Source organism: Panthera pardus, unplaced genomic scaffold, assembly GCF_024362965.1.
Source record: "Panthera pardus isolate Hobbes unplaced genomic scaffold, ASM2436296v1 HiC_scaffold_16, whole genome shotgun sequence".
NCBI lineage: Eukaryota > Metazoa > Chordata > Mammalia > Carnivora > Felidae > Panthera > Panthera pardus.
Window position 1 is genome coordinate 92,620,498 of NW_026526721.1, and position 21,510 is coordinate 92,642,007.

The window sequence follows — 21,510 nt, forward strand, 5'->3', positions numbered from 1 at the left end:
CCTACTTAGATTTTGGCCTCTGAATATACCTCACTTCATTTAAAAAAAATTTTTTTTTAATATTTATTTTTGAGAGACAGAGAGAAACAGAGCACAAGTGGGAGAAGGGCAGAGGGAGAGTGGAGACACAGAAGCCAAAGCAGGCTCCAGGCTCTGAGCTGTCAGCACAGAGCCCTACACAGGGCTCAAAATCACAACGGCGAGATCAAGACCTGAGCTGAAGTCCACTGCCCATCCAACTGAGCCACCCAGGCTCCCCATGAATATACCTCACTTTATTATCACCTTACTGATGTATTTAGAATAATAAAGGCTTTTGTTTCTTGATTTTTTTTTTTTTCTGATTTCAGTATTTTTATTGTTTCTAGTGGGTAGGGTTCATAATTGCAGAAATGGAAGGCCTGGAAAAATATATTTATTTAATATGTTTTTATGTATATAAGTATTTTGGGTGACTAAACTTATAGAAATGTAATTCTTAAAACCAGTAACAATTCATAATCTTCGTTTGAAGTGTTTTGGTTTTTGAGCACTGGGTGTTGTATGGAAACCAATTTGACAGTAAATTTCATATATTAAAAAATAAAAAAAAAAAGGTATTTAAAAAAATAAATTAAAAAAAAAAAAAAAAAAAAGATTTTATTTTTAAGTAACCTCTACATCCAACATGGGGGTCGAACTCACAACCCTGAGACCAGAAGTCACATGCTCTACCGACTGAGTCAGCCAGATGCCCCCATAATTTTCATGTAGTTCTTTACTACTCTCTTTTATTTTATTTATTATTATTATTATTTTTTTACTTCTGCTCCTCCTGGCCTTTGTGTTATTGTCATTCATTTTATTTCCACGTATGTTAAGAACCCAACAATACATTACTACTTTTACTTTAGTTATTTGACTTTTTAAAATTTTACTTTTTACTTTAAAACCTCCCAGTAGTCTTAAGACATGTTAAACTATACAAAACGGTTCTCCGTACTTGCTTTAAGCCTCCATAAAAAATTAGATAGCCAAACACTTCTGATTCTACCTTTCCAACATTTCTCAAATTTGTCCTATTTTCATTTTCACTGAAAGAAGTCCAAGTCCTCAAAATCTCTAACCAAGACTGCTGAAATAACCTCCAAATTAGTCTTGTCTCCATAATTTCCCCTCTTCAGTACCTAAGTGAAACAAGTTATCTTCCAAAAATGCAAGTCAGATACCATCTTCCCCTTCCCATCAAAAATTCTTCTCTATATTACATATAACACTATAGAAAGGCCTTCTCTAGTCTGGCATAGACAGCCTGACCTCAGCTCTCACTGTATCCACACCCTACCCCTTGCACCTTAGTTCCCTTAAATCACCCTAAACGCTAATCCCCTAGACTAGTCATTATACCTTGAATGTTGTATACATCTTCAATTGTCTATATTATTTGCACAATCTCAAATACACTCCCTACCCATATTTTTTACATGTACTAATCATACTCCTACTTCAAAATTCACTTCAATTTTTATCTTCTTTATACTTTTTCCAATGTTCAACCCACCAAACTTCCAACCCAACACCTTCCCTAAGCTCATAAAAGTAAAACTCCCACCTCACAAATCTCCAAATACCTTAACTAAACCTCCCTCATGATGTTCATACCCTTTTACTCAGTATTATAATTAGGTATGTATGTTTTATCTCCTCTTCCAATGTAAGCTCCTTTAAAACAGCAATCTTCTTTGACACTTGGGAAACTAATTTATATTAATAGGCACCCAAGTATTATATGAAATACATAAAGAAGCTTCTGGGGCTAAATTATTCCAAATCCAATTTCAAAAAAAAGGAAGGAAAACATCAGTCCTAAAATAAAGACTGAAGAGAACATTATTATGAATTTAGATCACAATCTTTTAAATAAAATCTTAGGTGAGTTTATAGTAAGCATAGTGGTATGAAATGATGTAAGTCTAATAATTCTAAGGGCCTTTTTAAGGCATTTTAGCAAAGTTAATTGATATGCAAATTAGAATTCTGAAACTCCAGTGCATTTACCATGGTCTGAAAGGATTTACATTTCTGGGTAATAAATGCTACCAAAGTACATGAACAGTGTATGCCAACGGGATTTTCTGCTACTCGACTACATTTTGGCTGACTATAAAAACTTCAACAAGAAACTCATCCAGAATGATTTCCCTTGAGGAAGAAGAGCACAGCTGACTTAAAACAAGTAAAGTTTAATACAGCAAAGGGCCTCATAAACCCTTGACTGCTGCTAAACAAATTAACTGTGAAGAATAACCTCTCCATGAATAGCAAGAAAGAAGTCTTTCCATTTCTTATCCATGCATTTTATCAGTGGTACAAGCAACTAAAGGCTATTATATTGAACCCTAATGAGTTATATTAAGAATTCAAATAGAGGTCAGTTGAAAATTAACCCCAATCAGAAGCTCCCTATTATTTTTCTATTCAGAGACAAGCATGATGGTATCAACTTTATTTTTCTGACAATCTCCTTCATTACCTAAAACAAATCTATTACCTCTTTCTGCAGATGCCAAAATAATATCCTATTATTGTATTTCAGAACCTTGAATTTCAGTTTTTTCTTTAATATCATCTTCAGTCTCACCCTAGAAGGATCCATTAGAATTGTTCTTCTTCAGCAATAACTTCATAGTACATTTTAATGATAAGCAAGGAATTAATATTTATGAGTAACCACTACATACTTTAAGAAACTTGACACATGAGGGGGGCCTGGGTGGCTCAGCCCGTTAAGTGTTTGACTTCAGCTCAGGGCATGATCTCACGGCTCAATAGTTCGAGCCCTGCGTCAGGCTCTGTGCTGACAGCTTCGGTTTCTGTGTCTCCCTCACTCTCTGCCTCCCGACCCCCCGCTTGTGCTCTCTCAAAAATAACTAAACATTAAAAAAATTAAAAAAGAAAAAAAATAAACTTGACACATGAAAGGATTACTGAAAAAAAAATTACATTCATATTGTTATGCTTCATTGCTATTGCTTTTCACATATATACAGTATGACTCCTAGAATGCACACTTTCAGAAAAAGTTATCTACCACATCTGCGTATGAATATAAATGCAGTATCCTGACAGCGAACATGCAAAGTTCTGCATTGAATAAAAGTTAGTTCTCTCCAAGATTATCTACTGAGGATTCTTCTCTTTTTAAAGTCACTATAAAAAATGGTGCTATTTCTATATGAATAAAAGCTACTATTACAGTTATGGTATTTCCCTAATAGCAGATTTTCATCATACATTTTCATTTTTAGTATCTATGTTCAAATTCTACGCTTATATAATTTGCTTGCAAGAAATAACACTTCTCAGATTTTTTAGTTATGAACACTGGAACAGGGATCATTTTGCACCAAACTCTTACCTGAATAATTGTGGCCAATATATTTACATAATTACTTTCAGTCTGATAAAGCTCTTTTGCAACTTGCCACCTGGCTGACTGCTTTGAAGGAACCGGAGTGGAATTTTTAGAAGACTTAGTACAAGATTTTGGTGTTTCTAAAAGGTAAAAAGGAAGAAAGATTTAATGAAAACCAGATACAAGTACCAGATACTGTGCAGATTTAACAACAAAAAAAGGGGTAAAGATATCCACTCTTAGAAATATACCCATTTAGATTTTCATTAAAGTAAAATTTCTTTACAGGATAAAGCCAGAAAAAAATAATGGTCCAAAGTATCAATGACTCCAAATTGACAGATTTGGCCTGTCATTATACTAAATAATGGCCTGTACTCTTCAAAAACGTTGAAGTCATTAAAAACAGAGAAAGTTGAGGAACTATTCCAGATTAGAAGAGACTAGAGAGAGATAACAACTTTCTCTATGATCCTGGATTGAGTCTTAGACCAGGGAAAAGAAAAAGGAACTTTATTCTTTTCCTAAAAAGGATATGAGTGGAACAACTAATAAAAATTAAGAGTAGGTCATACATAGTATTAACATCAATTTCCTAATTACAATACGTGTATTATAGTGGTACAAGAAATGTCTCTCTATTTTAGGAAATACACATTTAAGTATTTAGAAATAAAGGGTCATCGTATCTGCAACTTAATCTCAAACGGTGCAGACATAAAAAATATGTGTGTATATAGAAAGAGAGAGAGAATGAATGAATGAATGCTAACACAATCATGGCAGAATATTTCCATTTGGGAAAGAAATCTGAGTAGAGTACTAGAATCTTTGTACTATTTTTGTAGCTTTTTGCAATCTAAAATATTTCAAAATAAAAAGCTCAAATAAAATAAAATTTAAAACTCCATAAAAATATTTAAGTTAAAAGATAAAGAGGTTGTTATGATTACACAGTAACAGAAAACTTATCACATATATATGCAGGAAGCCTTCCTCAAAAAACCCAACATCACTGCAAATTCTTCATTAGTTCTTAACATAATATGAAAACACCTAGTCCAACACAAAATGGGAGGACACATTAGTATTTTTTATACATATTTCAAAAAACATGATACTTCATAAAAGCTTTATATACACTTTCTTACTATCAGTTATGATTAAAATACTTTAACATTATGTACAGAATCTCCTAATAGCAAGTTTTTCAATAAGAAAACTAATGTATAACATACAATAGAATGACATGGAAAAAAACAATACAGTCCCAGTATATTAACTTTACTCAATGATAATTTTAAATATTATTAATACAATGGTGTGTACTATGGAACTTTGAATGTTTTTTAAAGCTAGTAGACTTCAAAGATTCTCCCACTTGCCATATGTTATTTCAGGCTGCTCTCAATAGATCCAAGAGCTTCTGCCATTACATATTTCAGGAGGAAGAAACTGACATACATTGATCTAATTTAATTATTGTGTGTAGGCAGTGATCTACAAACTGGGCATTCTCCTATACAGAGTACCTAATATATTAGTACAACTGTCATGTCTGGGTTTTTTTAGTGGTTCATTTTCTTCTCTTCCTTCTGTTCTAAACTAATAGCTTAAGTTCCTCTTCTGTTCCTTCAACTGCATATTCAAGCTTCAGCCATATATGATCAGCTCTTACCATCCCATGCCCAGTATGTCCATCATGATTATGGAACCAGTAAATTCTGACATATGTATCTAATCATAATCCTCTACCCAAGCACCAAGTTCAATTTTTCCAAATACCCACTGGACATTTGTACCTCAATTTTACCTGGATATTCTCTAAAACTGCACTATCTTCCTCCAAAATATAGACTTCCTGTTTTTGCTAAGGTAACATTTCTCCTATTTTAATACTTTGCCATCATCCCTTATTCTCTTCCTGTCACTCCATTCCATCAATATCTCCACTTTTCTTTCCAACCATCAGTAACCCTGACTCAGGACCTTATCACCTTGTGGCCCAAGCCACTATAGATTACTTCATGGTCTGGCCATCTCTAAACTGTCTTCCTTTGAATCATTTTTCAGAATAATTCACTACAAATTACCTACTCAACCAATGACTCTACTGCTCAATAGCTTAAGTTCCTCGTTAATGACAATATGCAGTTCAGACCTGCCAGTCTGATTTTAAAGTCCTCTAATATTAGGCCCCAACTAACCTTTCTAATTTAACTATTACTCCTCCATACTACAAGTCAACTAATCTCTTCACTATTCCTAAAAAACAAATTTGTATACTGTTATCTGTATTCTTACTCATCTTACTTCTCAACTCCACCTTGGTTTTCTGGGCCTACCCTAAATTGACACTCAATTCCTTCCATGAATATTTAGTGAGGCACCGTTCTTGTTTTCTTAAAGCTTACATTCTGGTGAGGCAAATAAAATAAACAAAAAATATAGTTTCTAACAGTAAAAACTACTACTAAAGACAACAACCACATAATGGGTTGGTGAGAAGTACTCAAACAGGGATGTAACTTTGTGGAAAACCCAACAAGATTTCTTTAAAGCAAAGAGGGCAAGTATAAAGTTCCTGAGGTATGAATGTAGTGGGAATATTTGAAGAATAACAAAGATAGTGTGACGGAAACTTAAAATATTACAGGAGAGCAGGGTATCCTATGAGGTTGGAGGTAAGTGAGGAAGGATCACATAGGAACTTGGAAGCTACGGTAATAAAAAGCCACTGTATGACTTCTAGCAGAGAAGTGGCATATGTATTTTAGAAACCTAAGTGCTGCATGCAGAAAGGCAAAATTGGGGGTGCCTGGCTGGTTCAGTCGGAAAAGCATACAACTCTTGACCTCAGGGTTGTGTGTTTAATCCCCAGGATAGGTGTAGAGATTACTTAGATAAATAAACTAACTTTAAAAAAAAGAAGGGGCACCCAGGTGGCTCAGTTGGTCAAGTGTCCAACTTTTGATTGTGGCTCAGGTCATGATCTCACAGTTTTGTGGGTTCGAGCCCCATGTCGGGCTCCATGCTGATGGTGTGGAGCCTGCTTGGGATTCTCTGTCTCCCTCTCTGTCCCTCCCCTACCTGTGCTGACTCTGTCTCTCTCAAAACAAATAAATAAATAAACTTAAAATTAAGAAAGAAAGAAAGAAAGAAAGAAAGAAAGAAAGAAAGAAAGAAAAAAAGGAAAGGGGGCACCTGGGTGGCCCAGTTGGTTAAATGTCCGACTTTGGCTCAGGTCACGATCTTGTGGTTCATGAGTTCGAGTCCCATGTCAGGCTCTGTGCTGACAGCTCAGAGACTGGAGCCTGCTTCAGATTCTGTATTGCCCTCTCTCTCTCTGCCCCTCCCCCACTCATGCTTTGTCCCTCCCTTCCTCCCCCCCTCAAAAATAAACATTAACAAAATAATAATAATGAATAATAAATAAAAAGGCAAAAATGAATAGAGAGAGACCATTTAGGAGACCAAAATAATTGTCTAAGAGAGATCCATTTTATAGAAAAGGCCAATAAAGGAAGGGTGGCAAAGGAATAGAGTTGAGAGTGGTAGAGAAAATCAAAACCAAGAGTTCTAATTTGATTAAGTTTAAGAAGTGTATTAGGCATGGACAAGTAGGAATAGGTATTAAGAAGGCAGTTGGACAGAGAAGATGACAAATTAGGGAGTCAAGAGCATATGAAAGTTTCTAAAGCCATGGAATTAAAAATGAGACCATTTAGGAAGAATACAATAGAGAAGAAATGACTCAGAAATAACATTCAATAGTTAGAGGTGGAGAAGTTAGGCAAAAGAGAACAAGAAATGACGTACAAAATCTAAGAGAAAACTATCTCTGGGAAGAAATAGCTGTTCACGTGTTCAATGTTGCTGACTGCATAAAAAAGGTCAGTCTCCTCAGTAAGAGCAATTTCATGCAGTAGGGACTTAAGTTCAATTGGAATGGGTTAAAAAGACAATGAAAGGCAAGGAAGTGACACAATAGATCAAGGTAATTCTTTGAAGAGTACTCCTATAAAAGGAAAGAGAGAAATGAGATAGTAAATAGAGTCATGGGGTTAAGGGAAGGCTTTGATTGCTTCTTAAGTGTAAAAAACACAACATATTTATGTGCAGATTGAAAACCAAAAATAGAGAGAAAAACTGATGACCAAGAGAGAAGAGTTAATTATAGGGCTAGCTTTCTTCTATCATTTGAGACAAACTGAACTTACCTTACAGTGATTTAATTGTACCTATTTTCTCCATAATTCATGTGACACCTTCTGTGATCTTTTTTTTGCTAGTTAAGAATTTGCTCTTTGAACAGCTCTATCATTTTCTACAGTAATATACAAATAAAATATAGAAAGCACTTAGCATATAGTAAGCAATCATTACATGGAAGCATTTTTATGTGCCTTTTCTCCTCAGCAAGAACAACAGTAATAAAAGGTAGAACCTTTCATGTTCACTGTAGTAGTGATTTACCTATACTCTAATAATTATTCCATTCTGCTAAACTGTAATCATCAATTTTTTAAAATGTGAATTACCTCCATAGTTAATGCTAGACTCTGGTGTGTTGGAGATATCTAGGAGTGACCCTATAGAAAGCGAATGTTCAGCTGACGGGCGCTTACGGGGAGGAAAAGGTGACATGTCTGTCTCTCTCGAAAGCTGAGCAAGTGTCTCTTTTAAACGACGTCTTTTGCGATTGCTGTTTGGGGTATTTAGAGAAAGCAGTGACACTGATTTCTTGAGCTCAGGAGTATTAGCCTGCAATCAAAAGCACAAAAGCTCTATTTTACTTCCTTGGTTCTATACTGAGACAGGAACAGACGAAAAATGTATTTATAAGTTTGACAAAACCTGGATTTTGCACAATGATTTTACAACTATACACTCTGCCAGGTAATTCAGAAGATTCATAAAACATAATAGTCAAGGGACCACTGTAATTGCCTAACCCCAAGCACCTCATTCTGTTTCTTCATAGCTCTATCACCATTACGTATTCATCTGTAAGCTTGTTTACTGTCTAGTCCCCTGTTAGGCCATAAACTCTGGAGGGCAGGGACCATTCATATTTTGTTCACTGTATCCTTAGCATTTAGCACAGTGCCTGGACATATTGCTCTCCAATATTTGCCAAATAACACTTGACTTTAAAAGCTCTCTCTTGATATTTTAAGCACAGATTTTAAACTTTACGTTAAAAACCTTGAGAACAAAAGAGTCAGAAGACAATATAGTACCTATTTAGATTTTATAGAAACATAATAAATCTGTACCTTGTCTTCAATATTCCATTCAAATTAAATCTCCAAATAAAGAAAATCTTCCCTTCATGTTTTGGTGAATGATACCACTTTTCACCAATCTAGGACGAAGGCTGCATTTTCCTTGCTTACAATCTGCTATTAGAGTCATTTTTTTAATGACATCTCTCCGCTTAATATTCTTCAATGGCTCCCAATACTCCTTACCTAGTATATTCTTCACCAGTTCCCAATCCTTAATATTATTCAATGGCTCCCAATACTTCCCAAATTCTTTAACATATTATAAACTCCTTGATTCTGCCTACATCATAAGCTATATTTGTTGGCCTTTCCCACAGTTTTCTAAAGCCATAGTAAACTAAACTACTTGCTTTTTCAAGCTTAACACCATCTCCCACCTGCTATCTAACCTGAATGTCTGTACAAGTTTAACTTAGTAAGTTGACTAAACACTTACTTGCTCTTTTCAGTCCCTCCTGAGTCTCTCAGAGTGAGGTTAGTTAAAATAATTACTCAACTATAGCACATATTCTGCACTGTAACTGTTTGTATATCCATCTTTTCCTTAAGATTCTAAGTTTCTAAAGATAGGATTGTTATTGTTCATAATGGTATCACTAAGAAGTAGCACAGAATGACATAGATTAGATTAAAATATCTACTGCATTGAAGTTTTACTTAAAGCTACACAGCCTATTACTCAATATCCAATTATCCAATTATTCTGAAACTCCTAAACATGACATAAAAGATGACTGGTATGCCAATTATATGCTCTTTTCAGACAGAAGTGTTATCTTTATATCACCAAATTCACAGAGCAAATGACTAAGGGACAAAAAAAGCATACCTTTTCATATAAATACATAGTTTCTCCAGCTCGGGCATCCATTTGAATGCTTCCCCAGAACCACTAGGTGAGAGACAAAAAAAAAAAAAAAAAATTTAATTAAGATTTTACCTTCTCAGAAAAGCTATTAGGTGAGGCACCTGAGTGGCTGAGTGGGTTAAGCAACCAGCTCTTGATTTCAGCTCAGGTCATAATCTCACAGTTTGTGAAATTGAGCCCCACGTCAGATTCCACACCAACAGTGCAGAGGCTGCTTGCAATCCTCTCTCTCTCTCTCTCTCTCTCTCTCCCCGTGCTTGAGCTCTCTCACTCTCTCAAAACAAATGAGTATATAAACATTAAAAAAAAAAAAAAAAAGAGGGGAGCCTGGGTGGCTCAGTCAGTTAAGCATCTGACTTCAACTCAGGTCACAATCTTGCAGTCCATGAATTTGAGCCCCGCATCGTGCTCTGTGCTGACAAGCTTGGAGCCTGGAGCCTGCTTTGGATTCTGTATCTCCCTCTCTCTCTGCCCCTCCCCTGCTAGTACTCAGTCTGTCTGTCTCTCTCTCAAAAATAAATAAAATGGAGGAGAAGGGGGGAGGGGAGGGGGGAGGGGAAGGGGAGGGGGAGGAGGAGGGGGACAACCAGGAGGAGGAGGAGGAGGAGGAGGAGGAGAAGACGAAGAAGGCGAAGAAGGCAAAGACGACAACGAAGACGACGGAGGAGGAGACGGAGGAGGAGACGGAGGAGGAGACGGAGGAGGAGACGGAGGAGGAGAAGACGACGAAGAAGAAGGGGCTCCTGAGTGGCTCAGTGGATTAAGCGACTGACTTCCGCTCAGGTCATGATCTCACAGGTCGTGGGTTTCAGACCTGCATCAGGCTCTATGCTGGCAGCTCCAAGCATGGAGGCTCCTTCAGATTGTGTGCTTCCCTCTGTCAACCTCTCCCCCTCTTGCACTCTGCCTATCTCTCAAAACTAAATAAACGTTAAAAAACAAAAAAGGAAAAGAAAAGAGAAACTATTAGTAGTATCTTTCAAAAACCCATCTTAGGGCACCTAGCTGGCTCAGTTGTTGAGCATGCAACTCTTAATCTCAGGGTCCTGAGTTCAAACCCCACACTGATGTGAAGCCTACTTAAAATAACAAAATTAAAATAAAAGTCTATTAAAAAATAAAACTATAGAGTTTTATTATATTTATTATAATTATTCTACAATTACTTGCCTCCTGCTTGACAACATAAAGTTTCTTTGAAGGTTCAAATGGAAGTTCTTTTACTATATTCTCTTCAACTATAAGGTGAGTGCATCTTTCATCTCCAACAGGTAAACAGTTACCTCCTAAAAAGAAATGCATACAAGCATAAATAAGCTTAACTATTTATCTCCAAACCTGAATTTTTAGAGAGGCATATTCACCAGGAGGGAATTAAGCAAGAGTGGGGAAGAAAATACAAAAATATAACTTTTAAATTATACTAAATTCTACCTTGCATCTCAGTCATTTCTTCCATATTGGTTTTTTCTTCATCTGAAAATCCCAGGAAACTTAAAATGCAATCTTGAAATGGAGGAACTTTAAATTCATTTCTGAAGTCATCAACTGATGCACAGAAATCCCTAAAAACAAAATATACCTTTCTAAAACCAGCTTAACTTAAATGTTAATTTATAAATCTATAATAATTCTTAAAGTTTTAGTGTAATCCATATGTCAAAAATATTTTACATGTGGTCCTGAAATGTTCATAAAAACATCAGTTTAAAAAAAAAAAAAACAAATTGATGTGTTCTCAGTCATCTCAGAGTAACTTCTGACAAAATTTGATCATGAGTAGTCTTTACAAGATTCAACTCACTGCTTTGGACATGAAATTTTCTGTGTTCCAGGGGTTTACTATGGTTTCATGAAATATTAAATAATGATGAAGTAGAATAGCAAGGAATTACGAGGTCAGAGAGCTTAACATGATTATGAAGTGCAATCACCACTTAGAATGTTACCAGATAAACATAAAAAACATAACATGATCTAAATACCCAGACGCATGAAACTATTATCAAGAGAAACAAAAGCAAAAATGAATTATTAGGACTTTATCAACATAGAAAGCTGCACGGCAAAGGGAACAATCAACAAAACTAAAAGGCCATCTATAGAATGGGAGAAGATATTTACAAATGACAGATCTGATAAAGGGCTAGAATCCAAACTCTAAAAAGAATTTATCAGGGCGCCTGGGTGGCTTAGTCGGTTAAGCGTCCAACTTCAGCTCAAGTCATGATCTCACAGTTCATGGGTTCGAGCCCCATGTCTAGCTCTATGCTGACAGTTTCAGAGCCTGGAGGCTGCTTCATATTCTCTGTCTCTCTCTCTCTCTCTCTCTCCCCTTCCCCCACTCGCACTCTCTCTCTTCAAAATAAACACTAAAAAATTTTAAAAAATTGGTCAAACTCAACACACAAAAAATAAATACTCCAGTTAAGAAATGGGCAAAAGACATGAATAGGCACTTCTCCAAAGACATGGCTAACAGACACACTCATCATCAAGGAAATACAAATCAAAACCACAATGAGATACCACCTCATACCTGTCAGAATGGCTAAAATTAACAACTCAGGAAACAACAGATGTTGGCAAAAATGCAGAGAAAGACGAACTTTCTTAGTAAGCTGTTGATGGGAATCCAAACTGGTGTAGCCACTGTGGAAAATGGGTGTGGAGTTTCCTCAGAAAGTTAAAGATAGAACTACACTACAACCCAGGAATTGCACTACTAGGTATTTATCCAAAGGATACAAAAAAACTGATTTGAAGGGGCACATTCACCCCAATGTAAACATATAGCAACACTGTCAACAATAGACAAATTATGGAAAGAGCCCATATGTCCATCAACTGATGAATGGATAAAGATGTAGTGTCAAATGGAATATTACCCATGAAAAAGAATGAAATCTTGCCATTTGCAACAACGTGGATGGAACTAGAGTGTATTATGCTAAGTGAAATAAGTCAGTCACAGAAAGACAAATACCATATGATTTCACTCATATGTGGAATTTAAGAAACATAACAGATGAACATAGGGGAAGGGAAGGAAAAATAAAATAAGATAAAAACAGAGGCAAACCATAAGAGACTCTTAACTACAGAAAGGGTTACTGGAGGGGCGATGGGTCCAGGGATGGACTAAATCGATATTGGGCATTAAGTAGGGCACTTGTCATGATGAGCACTGGGTTTTATATACTCGTAAGTGATGAATAACTAAATTCTACTCCTAAAACCAATAATACACTATATGTTAACTAACTTGAATTTAAATAACATCTTGGGGGGAAAAAAAGAATGCTAATGATAATCAGGGTGCCTGGGTGGCTCAGTCAGTTAATCATCCGACTCCACTTCAGGTCATGATCTCACAGTCCGTGAGTTCGAGCCCCGCGTCAGGCTTTGTGCTGACAGCTCAGAGCCTGGAGCCTGCTTCAGATTCTGTGTCTCCCTCTCTCTCTGCCCCCCCTGCTCATGCTCTATCTCTCTGTCTCAAAAATAAATAAAAAAACATTAAAAAAAAAATTGAAAAAAAAGAATGCTAATGATAATCACAATTATTTCACAAGGTAAAGTCAAAAGGTACCACAGATGTCTTTCAATTTTTTATAATTTTTTTGTAACTATGTTCCTCCTAGACTTTATTCCTTAGGCCACCCAAAGACTGAATTCATTTTGTCTATACTAGCTATGAATTTAGGGTTTGGGGCACATAGGTTTACCTTAATAATATATTTAATTCTAACAATAAATTACCGAATTTCTAAATACTTACTGTTCATTCCGCCTTTCCCAAGCTTTATAAATCCATTCTGGCTTCATAATTGGAGTGCCCAGACTCACAGCAATCTAAAAATATAGACCATTAATTATGATAAATTTTCACCCTAAATAACTGCATTGATGGAAGTTCTAAGCAATTTTATACATACTTTTTTTAGAGCTTTAGATTATTCATCTACTTTATGACAAAATATAAATAAAAATCAACAAAAAATTGTCTTTCAATTGTACAACTTATGTTAAAATAATTTAGAACAAGTTCCATGCTGTCTAAACCATTTCCTTATTTTAAATAAATACAACTCTGAAGTTAAGTTTATTTTACTACATTTCTATTTCTCCTTTCTCTGTGTTTCCTTTCTCTGGGTTTCCTCCTTTTGGAAGTACTGACCCCCAAGACAACACAACAGAGGAAAATATCTAATTAAGTCACTAAAAACTGAGATATGAATTGAAAAGTATACCTCCCAAGAATTCGTTATTACCCCAAAATTACCGTTTGTTACATAAATACACTGATGGAGGGTGGGAACGTGATAAACTCTCCCTAAGATATTCAAATGTAAACTTAAAGATTTTAATTCTAATAGAAGTAACTTCTCCCGTTCTTTCATAGTTTTCACTAGTTAAATCTTAGAAATATTTTATAAGAATATAGCTCTGTTCTTATTAAGACCATTTAGACAAGAGTGAAATATCTGCTCAACACTTCCCAACTCTCATTCACCAATGCTCATTCACCAACCAACCTTTGCCGGAAATGTTACCCATCTACCAACCTCCACAATCCTACTCATTCACAAATCCTACTTATTTCAAGACCTAACTCAGGTTCCATTGCTTCCTTAAAATCGAAAGGACCACACTCCTACAATTTAAAATTTTTACTAAATGCATATGTAGCAAAAATTGAATTTCTGATCCTCAATAAATAATGGGAGAAACAGATAGGCTTAAATCCACCCCCCCAAAATGCTATATTGAAATACACCCAAGTTTACATACCCTGAATTTTTCTCCTTGTGTACAATTTGCCACCAAATGTGTAACTTTTGAATTAAAGTCTTTTCGAATAACTCCACCCATGTGATGAACCAATGTCACCAATCTGACCTCAAAAGAAAAATTAAGCAACATTAACTTTATGATTAACTTGAAAAAATTTTAAATTATGTTTAACATGAAATTGCAGTGTGTAGGGGCGCCTGAGTAGCTCAGTCAGTTAAGCATCCGACTTCAGCTCAGGTCATGATTTCACAGCTCCTGGGTTTGAGCCCTGTGTCGGCTCTTTGCTGACAGCTCAGAGCCTGGAGCCTGCTTCGAATTCTGTGTCTCCCTCTCTCTCTTCCCCTCCCCTGCTCATGCTCTGTCTCTCTCTCTCTCTCTCAAAAATAAACATTTTTTTAAAAAATGTAAATGTTATTAAAAAAATAAATTACAATTTGTAAACAAAAACTTCAAATAATGTGGCTGATATAATACTTAACAAAACGACAATTTGAACAGACGATAGTTATGAAGTATTTCTGTTCATTCATATGCCTGCCATCCTAAACAAAATGTTCCTTGGGGCGCCTGGGTGGCTCAGTCGGTTGGGCATCCGACTTCGGCCCAGATCATGATCTCACGGTCCGTGGGTTCAAGCCCCGCGTCGGGCTCTGTGCTGACAGCTCAGAGCCTAGAGCATGCAGCCTGCTTCAGATTCTGTGTCTCCCTCTCCTCTGTCCCTCCCCCACTCAAGCTCTGTCTGTCTCTCTCAAAAATAAATAAACGTTAAAAAAAAAAAAAAAATTCAAAAGGTTTCTTTACAAGGGTCTTCAGAATGTTTCTTCACAAAATTTAAAACTTGTCCTTCAATATGTTTTAAATAAAACCATGATATAACCACCCACAAAAAATGTCAGTTTAAATTTATTAGGCTAGAAGAAATATTCCTTGAATAGAATGTTTTAAAATACTTACTAGTTCTTCTTTCTTCCTAAATCCAGTAAAGCACAGGACTAGGTTCATCATGCTTGTACAGTAGAGTGGACGACATGAGAATGGCAAAGGCTGAAGGATACAAGTTTTAAATCTGTCAGCTTTCTTTATAGTAGAGAACAAAACATATGTTTCCCCAGCTAAATATATTTCCCCCTCCACTTTGTCAATCCAAATCAACTTTGTCAATCCAAAGATTTCTTGCATTTTTTTGATACAAAACAAAAAAAAATTACAAGTTTTACAATAAAAAATTTCCCAGGATTCCAAAATCATATTTGACACACATAATCTAAATACTTTACTAATGGCAAAATAAAATATATTTACATGCAAACCTCCAGTTTTAAAATATACCTTGACATATTCAAAGTCTTATCTACTAGCAAAAATTTCAGACTCCATCCACTATTGTAAAAATTTCCAATTAGAGTTAAAATAGTTCAAAGATATTTTATAATGAACACTAGGCAAATGACATATATTTGAATCAAATGTTCCAATTTTTGAGCTAAAAAAATGAAAATAGTAAATAATTTAACCAATGGAGATGTGTGTGTGTGTGTGTGTGTGTGTAATTGAAAGAGAATGGTTTAAAAAAATATGTTATTGGGCACCTGGGTGGCTCAGCAGTTTGAGCGTCTGACCTTGGCTCAGGTCATGATCTCATGGTTCGTGGGTTCAAGCCCCACGTCAGGCTGTGTGCAGACAGTTTGGAGCCTGGGAGCCTGCTTCAGATTCAGTGTGTGTGTGTGTGTGTGTGTGCGTGTGTGTGTGTGTGTGTGTGTGTGTGTCTGTCTGTCTCTCTCCCCCCCCAACTCGTGCTCTCTCTCAAAATTAAATAAACGTTAAAAAAAATTATTTTAAAAAAATGTATAAATATATAATTCCCACCATTATACAAGATTATTTCATAATTTTGGTCTTTAAAAAGTTTATTTGATTTTTGAAAGCACCACTTTTTTTTTTAAGTTTATTTATTTTGAAAGAGAGACAGAGAGCGCACAAGAGAGCTAGAGTGAGCAGGCGAGAGGCAAAGAAAGAGGGAGAGAGAGAGAATCCCAAGCACTTCCCACTGTCAGCAAAGAGCCCAACACAGGACTCAATCTCACGAACCATGAGATCAAGACCTGAGCCGAAATCAAGAGTCAGTAATCAATTGAGCCCCCCAGTGCCGTTAGAATAGGGACTAACTTTATTACAACTCTAGCCTGAAATGTTATTTATAAACAAAAAGTCGGTGGTGAAGGCTGGAGGAGGGTGGGGCACCTTCGTGGCTCAGTCCACTAAGCCACCTGACTCTTGATTTTGCAGGTCATGATCTGATGGTTGTGGCACAATTGAGCCCCATGTAGGGCTCTGCTCTGACAGCGCAGACCCTGCTTGGGATTCTCTCTCCCTCTCTCTGTCCCTCCCCCACCAAAAGTAAACTTTAAAACAAAAACAAAAACAAAAAGCTGGGTGCCTGACTGGCTCAGTTGGAAGAGCACGTGACACTTGATCTTGGGGCAGGAAGTTCAAGCCCCATGCTGGGTATAGAGATTACTTGAAATAAATAAAGTTACAACCCAATATAAAACAAACAAACAAACAAACAAACAAAAAGCTAAAATAATTTTAAACCATGCAGTAACTAATAAAAATGGAAATGTGTATCTGTTCTATGAAAGAAAATAAGTTTATGTACGTGTATACATTTCTGGAAGCCAAGTTTAAGAAATTATTTCTTCCCAAGACATTGCTGGTATATATACACACAAATATCTAGTTGTTATTATTAACTTTCAAAAGCCTTAGATTTTCACTCCTGCAAGTTATAATAGAAAGATTTAAAGGACTATAATAAAGTAGCCACTACTATCCCTATTCTAAATATTACATACTCCCAACAATTAACAGGATTTTTCTGCTTATGAATTTTCAGAAAATTCATTAATAAAAATTTAACCTTGAAAAGTCATGATAAATGTGTATTTTCTTACCTCTCCTTTTTGGGCACAGTTTAAGATAACTGGTGGCCCAATAATTCTATGATCAGTCTTGTATAACTCATTAAAAACAGAATCCTGGAAATCCATGACTATGAATACATTTTCAAATTCTGGAGAATCCATACTTTCAAGTTCTTCCACTGATTCCATCTTTACAAAGGGAACTTTAATTTCCTTGATTTTTTTTCCAGGTGGTTATTAGAAAAAAAAATTATTTATAGATTATAAAATTAATTCAAATAACTCTAATCTAAAAACCAATTCAACATTTTTATTTTTATATTTGTAGTAAACTGTAAAATCACACAGTGAGCATTATACTTAATAGTAAACAGCCTTATTTCATTACTTATTTGCATTTTTACATATACATATCTCCATCCATATTGACATTAAATTTTGAATATTAATATCATAAAGGCATAACTTTTAACGTGACTTAGTAGTCATTATAAATCACCTACAATGCACATAAAATTAAAACGATTTTTAAGTATATACATTTTGACACAAGATGCATTAGAAATACATCCACTATTACTTTTTATTCTCACCAAGAAAATGATGCCACACTTATAGTTCTTCCTACATAAATTATCTTCAGAAAAATAGGATACTATGGCACTTAATATCTACAAAGGGGGGGTGGCAGCTGGGTGGCTCAGTCAGTTAAGCATCCAACTTTGGCTCAGGTCATGATCTCACAGCTTGTGAGTTCGAGCCCCACATCAGGCTCTGTGCTGAGAGCTCAGAGCCTGGAGCCTCTTCAGATTCTGTGTCTCTCTCTCTCTCTCTCTCTCTCTCTGCCCCTCCCCTGCTCACACTGTTTCTCAAAAATAAACATTAAAAAAAATTTTTTTTAATCTACAAAAAGGGTGCAGATTAACTTAATCATTTCAGTATATATGAGAGAAATAGAAAGATATGAAATATGTTGGCAGTTGCCACACAGCAAATGTAGGATATAAAAAGGCAAGTTACCATTTAGCATAAAATTTTATAATGTACATTTACAAAAAAGAATGAAGGTATTTAAGTACCTGCATAGCGCCTGTGCAAAAAGAACAGAACCATTTATTTTTTTATAAATTCTTTTTTAATGTTTTCATTTATTTTTGAAGGAGAGAGAGAGAGACAGAGCACGAGTGGGGGAGGAGCAGAGAGAGAGGGCGACACAGAATCCGAAGCAGGCTCCAGGCTCCAAGCTGTTAGCACAGAGCCCGACGCAGGGCTCGAACTCATGAACTGTGAGACCATGACCTGAGCTGAAGTCAGACGCTTAACTGACTGAGACACCCAGGCGCCCCAAAAGAACAGAACCATTTAAAAGAAAATTCTGAAAGGTCAGTAAATTGTTTGGGTTTTATTGCTAGCCTGATGTGATGAACTGAATTGTGTATCCTCAAGACGCCCTAAACCATTGACGCCCTAAACCCCATACCTCAAAATGAGACTATATTTGGATAGGGCCTTTTAAGAGGTAATCAAGATTAAATGAGATCATGTAGGTGGGCTCTAATCCAGTCTAATTGGTGTACTTTAAGAAGAGGCAACTTGGACACACAGGAGGTATCAGGGATGTGCATGCACAGAAAGGCCATGTAAAGAAAGACACAGTAAAAAAGCAGAGCCATCTGCAAGTCAAGGAAAGAGATCTCAAGATAGATCAAGATGCCAACATCTTGATCTTAGACTTCAAGCCTCCAGAACTTTGAGAAAATACATTTCATTTCTGTGGCTTAAACCACCCAGTCTCAGTATTTTGTTACCACAGCCCTCACAAACTAATATAACTGCTAAGACAGAATTAGATATATTTCATATGCTGGGACAAATTCCCTGATGACTGTCATTTATTATGATTTATAATTTGGAAATAAAGCAAGAGTTTGGAGTAAACATAAAATTAATGGAAAAAAAAAAAAAAAAGAAGCCAAAGGGTTTAAAGAAAGAAAAACATCAGATCTTTGTAGATACATATGATGTGACTTTTAAATTTAACAAGAACAAAGTAGTAAGGATTTTGCTACTTATGAAACATACTATAGTTTGGGGTTTCAGAAATATCCAAATTTTAAAAATAAATATAAAAGTTTCTATTCCTCTAGCTTCGAAGTGCACAAAATATACCTTGTGCCTAATTTAGGTCCAATCACTATTAAGTGGAATATAAGAACACAATCAAGAGTAGTGCAGCATGCCACATGCAATGAAATGCTTGACCTACCATATTAACAACACTTTTTATTAATTTTTCATCCGATTTTCCAGGACAACTTTCTCTTATCTTTATAACAGGGACTTCCATTATTTTAATAGTCTGTGGAAAAGAGACTTAAGTATAAGATTAAGAAAACTATAAAATTATTTAAATGCTGATGGAAGAAAAATTACCTTTTTTTAAAAAAAGCTAAAACTCCATACCTTTAAAGCTTGTATAAGTTCTTCTTGTTTTCCAGCTTCTTGAACCAATATCATTCTCGTTTCAATTTGAGGCATTTCTTCTATTAAAATTAAAAATGTTTAAATATGTTTATCAGGTAACAACATCAAAATTAGCAGTTCCTTAATCCCTTTTTGGCTATATCTGGCATGTTTTCCATCTTTGAGGAGATCATAATATTCTCTCAGATCAAAATGACTTAATTCCTAGTTTATTTTTACAAATTTGGCCATCTATCACTTTAGAGAAAGAGAAAACACACTGTAGTAGAGTATACAAACATCAGCACCCCTCCTAATCAAAAAAAAGCATTCACTATCTTGCACAGCCATCCTCTTCAACAGTGGATGCTGCCTCAGGACAGACCCATTTATAAAGCGGTCAAGTGAAGAAGTGGCTCTTCACCTGACCGGTCATAACTGAATAAATTCTAACCAACAGTGTGGCAGCTACATTGCCCTCCCATACAGAAAAAAGCAATATTGAACAATAAGATGCTTTCTCCTTCAAAGTTGGGAAGCATTAATCCAAACAATAACCAAAAATCTACACAGTATATATAAATGGCTAAAGTCGACAAAACAAGAAACAACAGTGTTGGTGAGGATGTGGAGAAAAAGAAACCCTGTGCACTGCTGGTGGGAATGCAAACTGGCACAGCCACTCTGAAAAACAACATGGAGGTTCCTCAAAAGTTAAAAATAGACCTATCTCGTGATATAGCAATCACACTACTAGGTATTTACCCAAAGAATACAAGAACACTAATTCAAAGTGATACATGCACCCCTATATGTATAGCAGGATTATCTACAATAGCCAAATTATGGAAGCCAAGTATCCACCAATTGATGAATGAATAAAGATATGGTATATATAAATACAATAGAATATTATTCAGCCATAAAAAAAAAATGAAATCTTCCCATTTGCAATAATATGGATGGAGCTAGAGTATTATGCTTAGAGAAATAAGTCAGAGAAAGACAAATACCATATGATTTCACTCACATGTGGAATTTAAGAAACAAAACAAACAAGCAAAGGGAAAAAATAAGAGAGAGACAATAGACAAAGCAAGAGACTCTTAATTATAGAGAATAAACTGATGGTTACCCAAGGGGAGGGGGTGGGAGGGATGGGTTAAATAGGTTATGAGCAGAGGGTAATGTATGGAAGGGCTGAATTACTATATTCTATACCTTAAAACAATATTAACACTGTATGTTAACTAACATGGAATTAAAATAAAAACAAAAAAATCTACACAGTATAAAGAGATTCTGTCAACAAATATTTACTGAATAACTGTACTTTATCTTAACAGTTAGTATTACATTTAAATCCTAAGTCCCTAGTTAGTAAGCTTAGGATTAAAATAGTGATTTGGTGTTTTAAAGCTGATTAACAGGTTTACCTTCAACATATGAAGCAGATCCAATAAGTACATTTTCCTTGGAAATTTCAGTAACTTTAGAATCAAAAATAGAGGAGTCTGCCAAGCTTGTCCTTTCAATAGTGGATGTTAATACACTACTGTCAGCCATTGTTTGTACTCTTCTACATTGACTGAAAAAATAGAGTTTGAATAAAAATACATGATCATTGGGCAAAAACAAGCATTAGAGGCTCTACTTTTATATCTAGAATCTATAAAAAGTAGCATTACTCATTTTTCTTAATACTGAACCAAAGAAAAGTCATTCAAGTTCTCTGAGCCTCAGTTTCCTCTTCTGTAAAATAAAGATACTAATGCA

The 21,510-nt window shown here is 35.5% G+C and overlaps 1 protein-coding gene across 6 annotated transcripts in view; it reads right to left on the bottom strand.

Annotated features, from left to right (window-relative positions):
- The window catches only part of ECT2 (epithelial cell transforming 2), a 113,706-nt gene that overhangs the window by 38,604 nt on the left and 53,592 nt on the right, over positions 1-21,510 (bottom strand). For 3 of the 6 annotated variants that reach the window (XM_053903631.1, XM_053903632.1, XM_053903630.1), the window contains 12 exons: positions 21,171-21,322; positions 19,735-19,814; positions 19,538-19,630; positions 17,302-17,484; positions 15,302-15,391; positions 14,345-14,452; positions 13,332-13,405; positions 10,988-11,118; positions 10,724-10,839; positions 9,515-9,577; positions 7,936-8,158; positions 3,398-3,534 (listed from right to left, as the gene is read on the bottom strand). In XM_053903631.1, coding sequence (XP_053759606.1) covers positions 3,398-3,534; positions 7,936-8,158; positions 9,515-9,577; positions 10,724-10,839; positions 10,988-11,118; positions 13,332-13,405; positions 14,345-14,452; positions 15,302-15,391; positions 17,302-17,484; positions 19,538-19,630; positions 19,735-19,814; positions 21,171-21,300 — 1,428 coding nt within the window. In that variant the 5' untranslated portion in view covers positions 21,301-21,322. The remainder of the gene's footprint in view (positions 1-3,397; positions 3,535-7,935; positions 8,159-9,514; positions 9,578-10,723; positions 10,840-10,987; positions 11,119-13,331; positions 13,406-14,344; positions 14,453-15,301; positions 15,392-17,301; positions 17,485-19,537; positions 19,631-19,734; positions 19,815-21,170; positions 21,323-21,510) is intronic. The other 3 variants (XM_053903633.1, XM_053903636.1, XM_053903635.1) reach the window with 3 other exon arrangements.